General features: G+C 28.6%; 1 protein-coding gene and 1 long non-coding RNA gene across 3 annotated transcripts in view; one reads left to right on the plus strand and one right to left on the minus strand.

The window, feature by feature from the left end:
- EloA (Elongin A) overlaps nt 1-1,331 on the plus strand; it is a 64,358-nt gene extending 63,027 nt beyond the window's left edge. For both annotated transcript variants that reach the window (XM_064357990.1, XM_008195531.3), the window contains exon 5: nt 725-1,331. In XM_064357990.1, coding sequence (XP_064214060.1) covers nt 725-939 — 215 coding nt within the window. In that variant the 3' untranslated portion in view covers nt 940-1,331. The remainder of the gene's footprint in view (nt 1-724) is intronic.
- Nucleotides 1,332-17,929: 16,598 nt separating this feature from the next.
- On the minus strand, nt 17,930-18,387 carry LOC135266815 (uncharacterized). The gene is made up of 2 exons (XR_010334990.1): nt 18,151-18,387; nt 17,930-18,043 (listed from the first exon to the last, which is right to left on the minus strand). It is a non-coding gene; the product is annotated as an uncharacterized LOC135266815 (long non-coding RNA).
- Between the last annotated feature and the right edge of the window lie 1,511 nt (nt 18,388-19,898).

The raw sequence follows: 19,898 nt of genomic DNA on the forward strand, positions 1-19,898 counted from the left end.
ATCGGTTTTATTTGATTTTGAGACACTTTAAAAATTGACCGATTTCTAAGGGGGGGTTTTAACTTTTTTTAATTTTTTTTTAGTTTCTCATTTACAGCTAAACTATTCTAAAAAGTGGAACTATTTTGATTCATACCTATGCAAAATGATCCGGGGAATCGATTGGCATCAAAAAAATTGCCAAATTCCCAATAGTTTTTTAGTTATGAATTTTTTTAAATTTTACCAAATTTTGCATTTGTCTCCAATTTGCTCGAAAAGTATTAGTCGGAGAACAATAATTTTTCTTGAAAAAAATAAAGAATTTGAAGAGCTTTCCAACGATAATACACTTCATGAGGTTATCTCTAATAGTTCCGGAGCTATTGCTCGAGAAATGTTCCGGGTACCCAAAATCGACAAAATTTGCGACGAAAATTGAATAAATCAAACATCAAAAAATCGAACATATGGACTTTTTGTGGACTTTTAACAACTTTTGTGGGTTGTTAAGACATGTAAAAGTCCATAAAAATTTACTGGAGTAAGTTTAAAAAAAAATTTTTTTTCACCTCTTTGAAGGTAAGTGTATTTACTCAGGGAAATTTTAAGCAAAAAAATTAAAAATTTTAAATCTCATGAAAAGTTGGTATAATACGGAAAATGAGCCGCTAAATTCAATGGAACAAACCGCATTGCTCTACGATTTTTAGTTTTTGAGTTATGATTTTTTTTGATCTTTCAGCTCGCAAACAAGCAAAAAATGGGACGGCTTTCGACGTCCGAAAAACCGCTTCAGCAAAACTGAGTTCTCTGGCAACGGCAGGCGAGGCCGGAAAAGTGTCAGTTCCAAACCCCGGAAGTCGAGCCGTTGAAAGACCTTCGGCCCACGCCAAGCCCAAGAAAGCCCCCCTTATGTTAAAAAGCATAAGTTCGTTCAAAAACAGGTTCAAGAGATAACCGAAAGACTGTGTTCGATTCAGATTCGATATATTTTGGCTGTAAGTTTTAGATTATTTTATTGATCAAGTGTTTTAGGTAGTGATTGGTTTTACTTCATCGTGGTTTAAGTTTTTGACAGTTTTTGTCAGGTCATTATGTGATTGTAATTATTTATATTGTATCATCTTTTTCCATTTTACTTCATTGTGTATATTTCATTTCGTCGAGGTTTTATTTTTATTATTATTGGTGGCAAATGTAATTATGTAAATCACGGTTTTAAAATAGTTGAAATATTTTTATAGATAAGGCAGGCATTAAGTAGGTGATTAAATAAAAATCAGGAACGGATTTTGGAGCACAATGTTCTTTTTACAAAGAACAGGCAAATAAACAATTCCAGTAAGAAACGGTTTTTTATTTATAACCCCACTTGAGTTTACAAAAAATAAATAAAATTAAAAACTTTACAACAGGGTAAAACTAAATATTCAAGGATTGCTCTAATTAGTCAAATTAATAACTAATTTGTCCAGCAAGAACCACGTGGAGGTTTAGAGCTTTCTCGCCAGGAAAAAAGGAAATAAGGATGAGGTAAACAATGATTATTGGGAAATATAAAGGAATTATTGGTTTGTGAAAAAAAAAATACGACACAAAAATAATACAATGAACCTAACTTCGCATAGCGAAGTAAAAACAACACCATAAAAAATCTTTCTTTACATGAAAATTACAACTAGCCACTGTTATCAATACTATACAAAGTAAAGAATACACAATACATTATAATATATGGCATTAAAACAATTAAATATTACACTTCATACCGTTTGTAGCATTAAAAAAAAATAAAAACAACACCAATAAAAAATATTTGCATGAAAATTACAACAAGTGACGTATATCAATATTAAACAAAATAAAGAATACACAATACGTTATAATATATGGCATTAAAACAATTAAATATAACACTTCATAAGACAAACACAAAGAATGCACCTACCTTTATTTATCGCTTCCACGTTGGCTACCGTTTGTAGCATTAAATAATAATAATAATAATAATGAGGCCGAAAAAAAAAATGTTTATCCGCATTAAATTTTGAAGCCACTTTCATTCATTGAAATTAAAGACAAAATTACTAAGTGGCAATAAATTATTTGAGTGTTTTATTTTATTTTAAGTTACTGAATTTAAAATGAGTCACTCAAACTATGACTTTTCAACACCGCATTTAGAGTCGGTGTTATTTTATTGCAATTAAATTTTAACGAAATATTGGTTTGTGAAATAAATAAATACGATACGACACAGCAATAAAATACACCTTACCTTCAGATCGCTTCCACGTTGGCTACCGTTTGTAGCATTAAATAATAATAATAATAATAATGAGTCCGAAAAAAAAATGTTTATCCGCATTAAATTTTGAAGCCACTTTCATTCATTGAAATTAAAGACAAAATTACTAAGTGGCAATAAATTATTTGAGTGTTTTATTTTACTTTAAGTTACTGAATTTAAAATGAGTCACTCAAACTATGACTTTTCAACACCGCATTTAGAGTCGGTGTTATTTTATTGCAATTAAATTTTAAGGAAATATTGGTTTGTGAAATAAATACGATACGACACAGCAATAAAATACACCTTACCTTCAGATCGCTTCCACGTTGGCTACCGTTTGTAGCATTAAATAATAATAATAATAATAATGAGGCCGAAAAAAAAACAAAATGTTTATCCGCATTAAATTTTGAAGCCACTTTCATTCATTGAAATTAAAGACAAAATTACTAAGTGGCAATAAATTATTTGAGTGTTTTATTTTATTTTAAGTTACTGAATTTAAAATGAGTCACTCAAACTATGACTTTTCAACACCGCATTTAGAGTCGGTGTTATTTTATTGCAATTAAATTTTGAGGAAATATTGGTTTGTGAATTAAATAAATACGATACGACACAGCAATAAAATACACCTTACCTTCAGATCGCTTCCACGTTGGCTACCGTTTGTAGCATTAAATAATAATAATAATAATAATGAGTCCGAAAAAAAAATGTTTATCCGCATTAAATTTTGAAGCCACTTTCATTCATTGAAATTAAAGACAAAATTACTAAGTGGCAATAAATTATTTGAGTGTTTTATTTTATTTTAAGTTACTGAATTTAAAATGAGTCACTCAAACTATGACTTTTCAACACCGCATTTAGAGTCGGTGTTATTTTATTGCAATTAAATTTTGAGGAAATATTGGTTTGTGAATTAAATAAATACGATACGACACAGCAATAAAATACACCTTACCTTCAGATCGCTTCCACGTTGGCTACCGTTTGTAGCATTAAATAATAATAATAATAATAATGAGTCCGAAAAAAAAATGTTTATCCGCATTAAATTTTGAAGCCACTTTCATTCATTGAAATTAAAGACAAAATTACTAAGTGGCAATAAATTATTTGAGTGTTTTATTTTACTTTAAGTTACTGAATTTAAAATGAGTCACTCAAACTATGACTTTTCAACACCGCATTTAGAGTCGGTGTTATTTTATTGCAATTAAATTTTAAGGAAATATTGGTTTGTGAAATAAATACGATACGACACAGCAATAAAATACACCTTACCTTCAGATCGCTTCCACGTTGGCTACCGTTTGTAGCATTAAATAATAATAATAATAATAATGAGGCCGAAAAAAAAACAAAATGTTTATCCGCATTAAATTTTGAAGCCACTTTCATTCATTGAAATTAAAGACAAAATTACTAAGTGGCAATAAATTATTTGAGTGTTTTATTTTATTTTAAGTTACTGAATTTAAAATGAGTCACTCAAACTATGACTTTTCAACACCGCATTTAGAGTCGGTGTTATTTTATTGCAATTAAATTTTGAGGAAATATTGGTTTGTGAAATAAATAAATACGATACGACACAGCAATAAAATACACCTTACCTTCAGATCGCTTCCACGTTGGCTACCGTTTGTAGCATTAAATAATAATAATAATAATAATGAGGCCGAAAAAAAAACAAAATGTTTATTCGCATTAAATTTTGAAGCCACTTTCATTTATTGAAATTAAAGACAAAATTACTAAGTGGCAATAAATTATTTGAGTGTTTTATTTTACTTTAAGTTACTGAATTTAAAATGAGTCACTCAAACTATGACTTTTCAACACCGCATTTAGAGTCGGTGTTATTTTATTGCAATTAAATTTTAACGAAATATTGGTTTGTGAAATAAATAAATACGATACGACACAGCAATAAAATACACCTTACCTTCAGATCGCTTCCACGTTGGCTACCGTTTGTAGCATTAAATAATAATAATAATAATAATGAGGCCGAAAAAAAAACAAAATGTTTATCCGCATTAAATTTTGAAGCCACTTTCATTCTTTGAAATTAAAGACAAAATTACTAAGTGGCAATAAATTATTTGAGTGTTTTATTTTATTTTAAGTTACTGAATTTAAAATGAGTCACTCAAACTATGACTTTTCAACACCGCATTTAGAGTCGGTGTTATTTTATTGCAATTAAATTTTAACGAAATATTGGTTTGTGAAATAAATAAATACGACACAGCAATAAAATACACCTTACCTTCAGATCGCTTCCACGTTGGCTACCGTTTGTAGCATTAAATAATAATAATAATAGTAATGAGTCCGAAAAAAAAATGTTTATCCGCATTAAATTTTGAAGCCACTTTCATTCATTGAAATTAAAGACAAAATTACTAAGTGGCAATAAATTATTTGAGTGTTTTATTTTATTTTAAGTTACTGAATTTAAAATGAGTCACTCAAACTATGACTTTTCAACACCGCATTTAGAGTCGGTGTTATTTTATTGCAATTAAATTTTAACGAAATATTGGTTTGTGAAATAAATAAATACGATACGACACAGCAATAAAATACACCTTACCTTCAGATCGCTTCCACGTTGGCTACCGTTTGTAGCATTAAATAATAATAATAATAATAATGAGGCCGAAAAAAAAAACAAAATGTTTATCCGCATTAAATTTTGAAGCCACTTTCATTCTTTGAAATTAAAGACAAAATTACTAAGTGGCAATAAATTATTTGAGTGTTTTATTTTATTTTAAGTTACTGAATTTAAAATGAGTCACTCAAACTATGACTTTTCAACACCGCATTTAGAGTCGGTGTTATTTTATTGCAATTAAATTTTAACGAAATATTGGTTTGTGAAATAAATAAATACGATACGACACAGCAATAAAATACACCTTACCTTCAGATCGCTTCCACGTTGGCTACCGTTTGTAGCATTAAATAATAATAATAATAATAATGAGGCCGAAAAAAAAAATGTTTATCCGCATTAAATTTTGAAGCCACTTTCATTCATTGAAATTAAAGACAAAATTACTAAGTGGCAATAAATTATTTGAGTGTTTTATTTTACTTTAAGTTACTGAATTTAAAATGAGTCACTCAAACTATGACTTTTCAACACCGCATTTAGAGTCGGTGTTATTTTATTGCAATTAAATTTTAACGAAATATTGGTTTGTGAAATAAATAAATACGACACAGCAATAAAATACACCTTACCTTCAGATCGCTTCCACGTTGGCTACCGTTTGTAGCATTAAATAATAATAATAATAGTAATGAGTCCGAAAAAAAAATGTTTATCCGCATTAAATTTTGAAGCCACTTTCATTCATTGAAATTAAAGACAAAATTACTAAGTGGCAATAAATTATTTGAGTGTTTTATTTTATTTTAAGTTACTGAATTTAAAATGAGTCACTCAAACTATGACTTTTCAACACCGCATTTAGAGTCGGTGTTATTTTATTGCAATTAAATTTTAACGAAATATTGGTTTGTGAAATAAATAAATACGATACGACACAGCAATAAAATACACCTTACCTTCAGATCGCTTCCACGTTGGCTACCGTTTGTAGCATTAAATAATAATAATAATAATAATGAGGCCGAAAAAAAAAACAAAATGTTTATCCGCATTAAATTTTGAAGCCACTTTCATTCTTTGAAATTAAAGACAAAATTACTAAGTGGCAATAAATTATTTGAGTGTTTTATTTTATTTTAAGTTACTGAATTTAAAATGAGTCACTCAAACTATGACTTTTCAACACCGCATTTAGAGTCGGTGTTATTTTATTGCAATTAAATTTTGAGGAAATATTGGTTTGTGAAATAAATAAATACGATACGACACAGCAATAAAATACACCTTACCTTCAGATCGCTTCCACGTTGGCTACCGTTTGTAGCATTAAATAATAATAATAATAATAATGAGGCCGAAAAAAAAAATGTTTACCCGCATTAAATTTTGAAGCCACTTTCATTCATTGAAATTAAAGACAAAATTACTAAGTGGCAATAAATTATTTGAGTGTTTTATTTTATTTTAAGTTACTGAATTTAAAATGAGTCACTCAAACTATGACTTTTCAACACCGCATTTAGAGTCGGAGTTATTTTATTGCAATTAAATTTTGAGGAAATATTGGTTTGTGAAATAAATAAATACGATACGACACAGCAATAAAATACACCTTACCTTCAGATCGCTTCCACGTTGGCTACCGTTTGTAGCATTAAATAATAATAATAATAATAATGAGGCCGAAAAAAAAACAAAATGTTTATCCGCATTAAATTTTGAAGCCACTTTCATTCTTTGAAATTAAAGACAAAATTACTAAGTGGCAATAAATTATTTGAGTGTTTTATTTTACTTTAAGTTACTGAATTTAAAATGAGTCACTCAAACTATGACTTTTCAACACCGCATTTAGAGTCGGTGTTATTTTATTGCAATTAAATTTTAACGAAATATTGGTTTGTGAAATAAATAAATAAATACGACACAGCAATAAAATACACCTTACCTTCAGATCGCTTCCACGTTGGCTACCGTTTGTAGCATTAAATAATAATAATAATAATAATAATGAGGCCGAAAAAAAAATGTTTATCCGCATTAAATTTTGAAGCCACTTTCATTCTTTGAAATTAAAGACAAAATTACTAAGTGGCAATAAATTATTTGAGTGTTTTATTTTACTTTAAGTTACTGAATTTAAAATGAGTCACTCAAACTATGACTTTTCAACACCGCATTTAGAGTCGGTGTTATTTTATTGCAATTAAATTTTAACGAAATATTGGTTTGTGAAATAAATAAATAAATACGACACAGCAATAAAATACACCTTACCTTCAGATCGCTTCCACGTTGGCTACCGTTTGTAGCATTAAATAATAATAATAATAATAATAAGGCCGAAAAAAAAATGTTTATCCGCATTAAATTTTGAAGCCACTTTCATTCATTGAAATTAAAGACAAAATTACTAAGTGGCAATAAATTATTTGAGTGTTTGATTTTATTTTAGTTACTGTATTAAAATGAGTCACTCAAACTATGACTTTTCAACACCGCATTTAGAGTCGGTGTTATTTTATTGCAATTAAATTTTAAGGAAATATTGGTTTGTGAAATAAATAAATACGACACAGCAATAAAATACACCTTACCTTCAGATCGCTTCCACGTTGGCTACCGTTTGTAGCATTAAATAATAATAATAATAATAATAATGAGGCCGAAAAAAAAAATGTTTATCCGCATTAAATTTTGAAGCCACTTTCATTCTTTGAAATTAAAGACAAAATTACTAAGTGGCAATAAATTATTTGAGTGTTTTATTTTATTTTAAGTTACTGAATTTAAAATGAGTCACTCAAACTATGACTTTTCAACACCGCATTTAGAGTCGGTGTTATTTTATTGCAATTAAATTTTAACGAAATATTGGTTTGTGAAATAAATAAATACGATACGACACAGCAATAAAATACACCTTACCTTCAGATCGCTTCCACGTTGGCTACCGTTTGTAGCATTAAATAATAATAATAATAATAATGAGGCCGAAAAAAAAACAAAATGTTTATCCGCATTAAATTTTGAAGCCACTTTCATTCTTTGAAATTAAAGACAAAATTACTAAGTGGCAATAAATTATTTGAGTGTTTTATTTTATTTTAAGTTACTGAATTTAAAATGAGTCACTCAAACTATGACTTTTCAACACCGCATTTAGAGTCGGTGTTATTTTATTGCAATTAAATTTTAACGAAATATTGGTTTGTGAAATAAATAAATACGATACGACACAGCAATAAAATACACCTTACCTTCAGATCGCTTCCACGTTGGCTACCGTTTGTAGCATTAAATAATAATAATAATAATAATGAGGCCGAAAAAAAAAATGTTTATCCGCATTAAATTTTGAAGCCACTTTCATTCATTGAAATTAAAGACAAAATTACTAAGTGGCAATAAATTATTTGAGTGTTTTATTTTATTTTAAGTTACTGAATTTAAAATGAGTCACTCAAACTATGACTTTTCAACACCGCATTTAGAGTCGGTGTTATTTTATTGCAATTAAATTTTAAGGAAATATTGGTTTGTGAAATAAATAAATACGACACAGCAATAAAATACACCTTACCTTCAGATCGCTTCCACGTTGGCTACCGTTTGTAGCATTAAATAATAATAATAATAATAATAAGGCCGAAAAAAAAATGTTTATCCGCATTAAATTTTGAAGCCACTTTCATTCATTGAAATTAAAGACAAAATTACTAAGTGGCAATAAATTATTTGAGTGTTTGATTTTATTTTAGTTACTGTATTAAAATGAGTCACTCAAACTATGACTTTTCAACACCGCATTTAGAGTCGGTGTTATTTTATTGCAATTAAATTTTAAGGAAATATTGGTTTGTGAAATAAATAAATACGACACAGCAATAAAATACACCTTACCTTCAGATCGCTTCCACGTTGGCTACCGTTTGTAGCATTAAATAATAATAATAATAATAATAATGAGGCCGAAAAAAAAAATGTTTATCCGCATTAAATTTTGAAGCCACTTTCATTCATTGAAATTAAAGACAAAATTACTAAGTGGCAATAAATTATTTGAGTGTTTTATTTTATTTTAAGTTACTGAATTTAAAATGAGTCACTCAAACTATGACTTTTCAACACCGCATTTAGAGTCGGTGTTATTTTATTGCAATTAAATTTTGAGGAAATATTGGTTTGTGAAATAAATAAATAAATACGACACAGCAATAAAATACACCTTACCTTCAGATCGCTTCCACGTTGGCTACCGTTTGTAGCATTAAATAATAATAATAATAATAATGAGGCCGAAAAAAAAAATGTTTATCCGCATTAAATTTTGAAGCCACTTTCATTCATTGAAATTAAAGACAAAATTACTAAGTGGCAATAAATTATTTGAGTGTTTTATTTTATTTTAAGTTACTGAATTTAAAATGAGTCACTCAAACTATGACTTTTCAACACCGCATTTAGAGTCGGTGTTATTTTATTGCAATTAAATTTTAAGGAAATATTGGTTTGTGAAATAAATAAATAAATACGACACAGCAATAAAATACACCTTACCTTCAGATCGCTTCCACGTTGGCTACCGTTTGTAGCATTAAATAATAATAATAATAATAATGAGGCCGAAAAAAAAACAAAATGTTTATCCGCATTAAATTTTGAAGCCACTTTCATTCTTTGAAATTAAAGACAAAATTACTAAGTGGCAATAAATTATTTGAGTGTTTTATTTTATTTTAAGTTACTGAATTTAAAATGAGTCACTCAAACTATGACTTTTCAACACCGCATTTAGAGTCGGTGTTATTTTATTGCAATTAAATTTTAAGGAAATATTGGTTTGTGAAATAAATAAATAAATACGACACAGCAATAAAATACACCTTACCTTCAGATCGCTTCCACGTTGGCTACCGTTTGTAGCATTAAATAATAATAATAATAATAATAATGAGGCCGAAAAAAAAATGTTTATCCGCATTAAATTTTGAAGCCACTTTCATTCTTTGAAATTAAAGACAAAATTACTAAGTGGCAATAAATTATTTGAGTGTTTTATTTTATTTTAAGTTACTGAATTTAAAATGAGTCACTCAAACTATGACTTTTCAACACCGCATTTAGAGTCGGTGTTATTTTATTGCAATTAAATTTTAAGGAAATATTGGTTTGTGAAATAAATAAATAAATACGACACAGCAATAAAATACACCTTACCTTCAGATCGCTTCCACGTTGGCTACCGTTTGTAGCATTAAATAATAATAATAATAATAATGAGGCCGAAAAAAAAACAAAATGTTTATCCGCATTAAATTTTGAAGCCACTTTCATTCTTTGAAATTAAAGACAAAATTACTAAGTGGCAATAAATTATTTGAGTGTTTTATTTTACTTTAAGTTACTGAATTTAAAATGAGTCACTCAAACTATGACTTTTCAACACCGCATTTAGAGTCGGTGTTATTTTATTGCAATTAAATTTTAACGAAATATTGGTTTGTGAAATAAATAAATAAATACGACACAGCAATAAAATACACCTTACCTTCAGATCGCTTCCACGTTGGCTACCGTTTGTAGCATTAAATAATAATAATAATAATAATAAGGCCGAAAAAAAAATGTTTATCCGCATTAAATTTTGAAGCCACTTTCATTCATTGAAATTAAAGACAAAATTACTAAGTGGCAATAAATTATTTGAGTGTTTTATTTTATTTAGTTATTGAATTTAAAATGAGTCACTCAAACTATGACTTTTCAACACCGCATTTAGAGTCGGTGTTATTTTATTGCAATTAAATTTTAAGGAAATATTGGTTTGTGAAATAAATAAATACGACACAGCAATAAAATACACCTTACCTTCAGATCGCTTCCACGTTGGCTACCGTTTGTAGCATTAAATAATAATAATAATAATAATAATGAGGCCGAAAAAAAAAATGTTTATCCGCATTAAATTTTGAAGCCACTTTCATTCTTTGAAATTAAAGACAAAATTACTAAGTGGCAATAAATTATTTGAGTGTTTTATTTTATTTAGTTATTGAATTTAAAATGAGTCACTCAAACTATGACTTTTCAACACCGCATTTAGAGTCGGTGTTATTTTATTGCAATTAAATTTTAAGGAAATATTGGTTTGTGAAATAAATAAATACGACACAGCAATAAAATACACCTTACCTTCAGATCGCTTCCACGTTGGCTACCGTTTGTAGCATTAAATAATAATAATAATAATAATAATGAGGCCGAAAAAAAAAATGTTTATCCGCATTAAATTTTGAAGCCACTTTCATTCATTGAAATTAAAGACAAAATTACTAAGTGGCAATAAATTATTTGAGTGTTTTATTTTATTTTAAGTTACTGAATTTAAAATGAGTCACTCAAACTATGACTTTTCAACACCGCATTTAGAGTCGGTGTTATTTTATTGCAATTAAATTTTAAGGAAATATTGGTTTGTGAAATAAATAAATACGACACAGCAATAAAATACACCTTACCTTCAGATCGCTTCCACGTTGGCTACCGTTTGTAGCATTAAATAATAATAATAATAATAATAATGAGGCCGAAAAAAAAAATGTTTATCCGCATTAAATTTTGAAGCCACTTTCATTCATTGAAATTAAAGACAAAATTACTAAGTGGCAATAAATTATTTGAGTGTTTTATTTTATTTTAAGTTACTGAATTTAAAATGAGTCACTCAAACTATGACTTTTCAACACCGCATTTAGAGTCGGTGTTATTTTATTGCAATTAAATTTTAAGGAAATATTGGTTTGTGAAATAAATAAATACGACACAGCAATAAAATACACCTTACCTTCAGATCGCTTCCACGTTGGCTACCGTTTGTAGCATTAAATAATAATAATAATAATAATAATGAGGCCGAAAAAAAAAATGTTTATCCGCATTAAATTTTGAAGCCACTTTCATTCATTGAAATTAAAGACAAAATTACTAAGTGGCAATAAATTATTTGAGTGTTTTATTTTATTTTAAGTTACTGAATTTAAAATGAGTCACTCAAACTATGACTTTTCAACACCGCATTTAGAGTCGGAGTTATTTTATTGCAATTAAATTTTGAGGAAATATTGGTTTGTGAAATAAATAAATAAATACGACACAGCAATAAAATACACCTTACCTTCAGATCGCTTCCACGTTGGCTACCGTTTGTAGCATTAAATAATAATAATAATAATAATGAGGCCGAAAAAAAAACAAAATGTTTATCCGCATTAAATTTTGAAGCCACTTTCATTCTTTGAAATTAAAGACAAAATTACTAAGTGGCAATAAATTATTTGAGTGTTTTATTTTATTTTAAGTTACTGAATTTAAAATGAGTCACTCAAACTATGACTTTTCAACACCGCATTTAGAGTCGGTGTTATTTTATTGCAATTAAATTTTAACGAAATATTGGTTTGTGAAATAAATAAATACGATACGACACAGCAATAAAATACACCTTACCTTCAGATCGCTTCCACGTTGGCTACCGTTTGTAGCATTAAATAATAATAATAATAATAATGAGGCCGAAAAAAAAAATGTTTATCCGCATTAAATTTTGAAGCCACTTTCATTCATTGAAATTAAAGACAAAATTACTAAGTGGCAATAAATTATTTGAGTGTTTTATTTTATTTTAAGTTACTGAATTTAAAATGAGTCACTCAAACTATGACTTTTCAACACCGCATTTAGAGTCGGTGTTATTTTATTGCAATTAAATTTTAAGGAAATATTGGTTTGTGAAATAAATAAATAAATACGACACAGCAATAAAATACACCTTACCTTCAGATCGCTTCCACGTTGGCTACCGTTTGTAGCATTAAATAATAATAATAATAATAATGAGGCCGAAAAAAAAAATGTTTATCCGCATTAAATTTTGAAGCCACTTTCATTCATTGAAATTAAAGACAAAATTACTAAGTGGCAATAAATTATTTGAGTGTTTTATTTTATTTTAAGTTACTGAATTTAAAATGAGTCACTCAAACTATGACTTTTCAACACCGCATTTAGAGTCGGTGTTATTTTATTGCAATTAAATTTTAAGGAAATATTGGTTTGTGAAATAAATAAATAAATACGACACAGCAATAAAATACACCTTACCTTCAGATCGCTTCCACGTTGGCTACCGTTTGTAGCATTAAATAATAATAATAATAATAATGAGGCCGAAAAAAAAACAAAATGTTTATCCGCATTAAATTTTGAAGCCACTTTCATTCTTTGAAATTAAAGACAAAATTACTAAGTGGCAATAAATTATTTGAGTGTTTTATTTTATTTTAAGTTACTGAATTTAAAATGAGTCACTCAAACTATGACTTTTCAACACCGCATTTAGAGTCGGTGTTATTTTATTGCAATTAAATTTTAAGGAAATATTGGTTTGTGAAATAAATAAATAAATACGACACAGCAATAAAATACACCTTACCTTCAGATCGCTTCCACGTTGGCTACCGTTTGTAGCATTAAATAATAATAATAATAATAATGAGGCCGAAAAAAAAACAAAATGTTTATCCGCATTAAATTTTGAAGCCACTTTCATTCTTTGAAATTAAAGACAAAATTACTAAGTGGCAATAAATTATTTGAGTGTTTTATTTTACTTTAAGTTACTGAATTTAAAATGAGTCACTCAAACTATGACTTTTCAACACCGCATTTAGAGTCGGTGTTATTTTATTGCAATTAAATTTTAACGAAATATTGGTTTGTGAAATAAATAAATAAATACGACACAGCAATAAAATACACCTTACCTTCAGATCGCTTCCACGTTGGCTACCGTTTGTAGCATTAAATAATAATAATAATAATAATAAGGCCGAAAAAAAAATGTTTATCCGCATTAAATTTTGAAGCCACTTTCATTCATTGAAATTAAAGACAAAATTACTAAGTGGCAATAAATTATTTGAGTGTTTTATTTTATTTTAAGTTACTGAATTTAAAATGAGTCACTCAAACTATGACTTTTCAACACCGCATTTAGAGTCGGTGTTATTTTATTGCAATTAAATTTTAAGGAAATATTGGTTTGTGAAATAAATAAATAAATACGACACAGCAATAAAATACACCTTACCTTCAGATCGCTTCCACGTTGGCTACCGTTTGTAGCATTAAATAATAATAATAATAATAATGAGGCCGAAAAAAAAACAAAATGTTTATCCGCATTAAATTTTGAAGCCACTTTCATTCTTTGAAATTAAAGACAAAATTACTAAGTGGCAATAAATTATTTGAGTGTTTTATTTTATTTTAAGTTACTGAATTTAAAATGAGTCACTCAAACTATGACTTTTCAACACCGCATTTAGAGTCGGTGTTATTTTATTGCAATTAAATTTTAAGGAAATATTGGTTTGTGAAATAAATAAATAAATACGACACAGCAATAAAATACACCTTACCTTCAGATCGCTTCCACGTTGGCTACCGTTTGTAGCATTAAATAATAATAATAATAATAATGAGGCCGAAAAAAAAACAAAATGTTTATCCGCATTAAATTTTGAAGCCACTTTCATTCTTTGAAATTAAAGACAAAATTACTAAGTGGCAATAAATTATTTGAGTGTTTTATTTTATTTTAAGTTACTGAATTTAAAATGAGTCACTCAAACTATGACTTTTCAACACCGCATTTAGAGTCGGTGTTATTTTATTGCAATTAAATTTTAAGGAAATATTGGTTTGTGAAATAAATAAATAAATACGACACAGCAATAAAATACACCTTACCTTCAGATCGCTTCCACGTTGGCTACCGTTTGTAGCATTAAATAATAATAATAATAATAATGAGGCCGAAAAAAAAACAAAATGTTTATCCGCATTAAATTTTGAAGCCACTTTCATTCTTTGAAATTAAAGACAAAATTACTAAGTGGCAATAAATTATTTGAGTGTTTTATTTTACTTTAAGTTACTGAATTTAAAATGAGTCACTCAAACTATGACTTTTCAACACCGCATTTAGAGTCGGTGTTATTTTATTGCAATTAAATTTTAAGGAAATATTGGTTTGTGAAATAAATAAATAAATACGACACAGCAATAAAATACACCTTACCTTCAGATCGCTTCCACGTTGGCTACCGTTTGTAGCATTAAATAATAATAATAATAATAATGAGGCCGAAAAAAAAAATGTTTATCCGCATTAAATTTTGAAGCCACTTTCATTCATTGAAATTAAAGACAAAATTACTAAGTGGCAATAAATTATTTGAGTGTTTTATTTTATTTTAAGTTACTGAATTTAAAATGAGTCACTCAAACTATGACTTTTCAACACCGCATTTAGAGTCGGTGTTATTTTATTGCAATTAAATTTTAAGGAAATATTGGTTTGTGAAATAAATAAATAAATACGACACAGCAATAAAATACACCTTACCTTCAGATCGCTTCCACGTTGGCTACCGTTTGTAGCATTAAATAATAATAATAATAATAATGAGGCCGAAAAAAAAACAAAATGTTTATCCGCATTAAATTTTGAAGCCACTTTCATTCTTTGAAATTAAAGACAAAATTACTAAGTGGCAATAAATTATTTGAGTGTTTTATTTTATTTTAAGTTACTGAATTTAAAATGAGTCACTCAAACTATGACTTTTCAACACCGCATTTAGAGTCGGTGTTATTTTATTGCAATTAAATTTTAAGGAAATATTGGTTTGTGAAATAAATAAATAAATACGACACAGCAATAAAATACACCTTACCTTCAGATCGCTTCCACGTTGGCTACCGTTTGTAGCATTAAATAATAATAATAATAATAATGAGGCCGAAAAAAAAACAAAATGTTTATCCGCATTAAATTTTGAAGCCACTTTCATTCTTTGAAATTAAAGACAAAATTACTAAGTGGCAATAAATTATTTGAGTGTTTTATTTTATTTTAAGTTACTGAATTTAAAATGAGTCACTCAAACTATGACTTTTCAACACCGCATTTAGAGTCGGTGTTATTTTATTGCAATTAAATTTTAAGGAAATATTGGTTTGTGAAATAAATAAATAAATACGACACAGCAATAAAATACACCTTACCTTCAGATCGCTTCCACGTTGGCTACCGTTTGTAGCATTAAATAATAATAATAATAATAATGAGGCCGAAAAAAAAACAAAATGTTTATCCGCATTAAATTTTGAAGCCACTTTCATTCTTTGAAATTAAAGACAAAATTACTAAGTGGCAATAAATTATTTGAGTGTTTTATTTTATTTTAAGTTACTGAATTTAAAATGAGTCACTCAAACTATGACTTTTCAACACCGCATTTAGAGTCGGTGTTATTTTATTGCAATTAAATTTTAACGAAATATTGGTTTGTGAAATAAATAAATAAATACGACACAGCAATAAAATACACCTTACCTTCAGATCGCTTCCACGTTGGCTACCGTTTGTAGCATTAAATAATAATAATAATAATAATGAGGCCGAAAAAAAAACAAAATGTTTATCCGCATTAAATTTTGAAGCCACTTTCATTCTTTGAAATTAAAGACAAAATTACTAAGTGGCAATAAATTATTTGAGTGTTTTATTTTATTTTAAGTTACTGAATTTAAAATGAGTCACTCAAACTATGACTTTTCAACACCGCATTTAGAGTCGGTGTTATTTTATTGCAATTAAATTTTAACGAAATATTGGTTTGTGAAATAAATAAATAAATACGACACAGCAATAAAATACACCTTACCTTCAGATCGCTTCCACGTTGGCTACCGTTTGTAGCATTAAATAATAATAATAATAATAATAAGGCCGAAAAAAAAATGTTTATCCGCATTAAATTTTGAAGCCACTTTCATTCATTGAAATTAAAGACAAAATTACTAAGTGGCAATAAATTATTTGAGTGTTTGATTTTATTTTAGTTACTGTATTAAAATGAGTCACTCAAACTATGACTTTTCAACACCGCATTTAGAGTCGGTGTTATTTTATTGCAATTAAATTTTAAGGAAATATTGGTTTGTGAAATAAATAAATACGACACAGCAATAAAATACACCTTACCTTCAGATCGCTTCCACGTTGGCTACCGTTTGTAGCATTAAATAATAATAATAATAATAATAATGAGGCCGAAAAAAAAAATGTTTATCCGCATTAAATTTTGAAGCCACTTTCATTCTTTGAAATTAAAGACAAAATTACTAAGTGGCAATAAATTATTTGAGTGTTTTATTTTATTTAGTTATTGAATTTAAAATGAGTCACTCAAACTATGACTTTTCAACACCGCATTTAGAGTCGGTGTTATTTTATTGCAATTAAATTTTAAGGAAATATTGGTTTGTGAAATAAATAAATACGACACAGCAATAAAATACACCTTACCTTCAGATCGCTTCCACGTTGGCTACCGTTTGTAGCATTAAATAATAATAATAATAATAATAATGAGGCCGAAAAAAAAAATGTTTATCCGCATTAAATTTTGAAGCCACTTTCATTCATTGAAATTAAAGACAAAATTACTAAGTGGCAATAAATTATTTGAGTGTTTTATTTTATTTTAAGTTACTGAATTTAAAATGAGTCACTCAAACTATGACTTTTCAACACCGCATTTAGAGTCGGTGTTATTTTATTGCAATTAAATTTTGAGGAAATATTGGTTTGTGAAATAAATAAATAAATACGACACAGCAATAAAATACACCTTACCTTCAGATCGCTTCCACGTTGGCTACCGTTTGTAGCATTAAATAATAATAATAATAATAATAATGAGGCCGAAAAAAAAACAAAATGTTTATCCGCATTAAATTTTGAAGCCACTTTCATTCTTTGAAATTAAAGACAAAATTACTAAGTGGCAATAAATTATTTGAGTGTTTTATTTTATTTAGTTATTGAATTTAAAACGTGTCACTCAAACTATGACTTTTCAATACCGCTTTTAAAAAATTAAAACGCACGTCTGCTACCGTTTGTAGCAAGATAATGAAAATAAATTAACCGCAAATAAAAAAAAAAGCACTGACCTTAGTCTCCTGTTCCGATGCCATCTTCTTCTTAAACGGACCTACTGCAATAGAAGAAACAATGAAATTAGAACAATGTGCCTTTAAATTACTAGTTGGAAATATCACACATTTGATTTAAATTTCTAAAAATAAATCACTGCAAACTTACCCTTTAATCCGGATTGTTGTTTCCTTCTTGAAGACTCCATTGGCACTAACACACACACACAAACACTAACCGCGATCACCGAATTTAAAATTTAAACCGGAAAATTTTGATTTGCTTGAGCACACGTCCGCTCGCGACAGCGGCAAGCAACAAACTGAATAAATTAAACGAAACGGCACAATAATTTAAATAAACCGCTCGTTCCGCGCTCCCGAAGTGACCCGTGCCACTGCTCGCTGTCGACTGAAGCGCTCTCGCCGCCTGCGCCGCACACCTAACCTCGGGATACGTCACGGACGTGACGTCAAAATTTGTGAAAATCAGGTCATCACCAGAAACATACACTCACAAAATTCGTCAAATTTAGAAACATTCATACACAGAATTATTCAAAATACAACAGTATTGATCTAGAAAAGTGCATTAAGACAAATGTATTTGACTATAAACGTCCAAAATTACAAAAGTCTCGCATGCAATTAGTGGAAAAATAGAAATGCATGTTTTAATTTAAACAGCAACTGGCAATGTGAACTTTTGGTGCGAAAATTAGTGGTATTGCAATGCGTATAGCCACAAATTGTTTGTTTGAAAATTTGATAGGTTCGAAAAGTTGGGTTATGTTGTCACCTCGAAATGGCAAAATTTACACTTTTATTAATTTTGTCTCCATGTCTGCCTTTTCACAGCGTTATGAGAGGATATTTAGGGCCGAAATCTCTACCTTTATTATGTGCTATTGCCAGATAGGGACAAAATTTCGAAAGTAGGGTTAGAGTTATTGTGCTTTATTCCGAAGTGTTAAATTTTAAGTTTAATGGATTTTGTGTGCTTTTCTGCACGTTTAGAGCGTTATTAATTACTGTTGAATATGTTTAAGGGCAGACAAATCTACCTTGAGTCAACGACATAAACTTCAATGAGATTTATTGAAAAATTAACTTCTCGTGTCAACCTTTGCATGAAAAAGGGTGTTCAATCGTTTATAAAGGGCGTGTTAACGTGTGTTGTTAGGTTTACCACGTAACAAAACATAAAGTACAACTTTTCTATAAAAGCATTTTGCAAAATTTTTATTCATTATTTTCACTATTTTCCCCCTTTCTTTTATGCAAACGAGGGTGTGATGTGAAATTCTGGTGCCAAAATTAGTGGTATCACCACAAATTGTGTTAGTTTTAAGTCTCCAGAAAATTCAGTTTCAAAAGTAGGGTTATGTTATCAAAATGTTCACATTTATGAATTTTGTGCCCGTTTCTGCCATTTCAGAGCGTTTAGGGCCGAAATCTCTACCTTGTGCCAAAAATTTACGTGCTATTGCCTTATTGAAACAAAAGTCTTGAAAAAGTAGGGTTAGGGTTATCTTCTGAAGTGTTATATTTTAACTTTAATGGATTTTGTGTGCTTTTCTGCACTTTTAGAGCGTTATTAATTATTATAGAACAGGTAAGGGCAGATAAATCTACCTTGTGTCAGAAACGACAAAATTCAGAGAACAACTTTTCTATAAAAGCATTTTGCAAAATTTTTATTCATTATTTTCACTATTTTCCCCCTTTCTTTTATGCAAACGAGCCTGTGATGTGAAATTCTGGTGCCAAAATTAGTGGTATCGCCACAAATTGTGCTAGTTTTAAGTCTCCAGAAAATTCAGTTTTAAAAGTAGAGTTATGTTATCAAAATGTTCACATTTATGAATTTTGTGCCCGTTTCTGCCATTTTAGAGCGTTTAGGGCCGAAATCTCTAC

The sequence above is a fragment of the Tribolium castaneum genome, chromosome 7 (assembly GCF_031307605.1).
Source record: "Tribolium castaneum strain GA2 chromosome 7, icTriCast1.1, whole genome shotgun sequence".
Classification (NCBI taxonomy): domain Eukaryota; kingdom Metazoa; phylum Arthropoda; class Insecta; order Coleoptera; family Tenebrionidae; genus Tribolium; species Tribolium castaneum.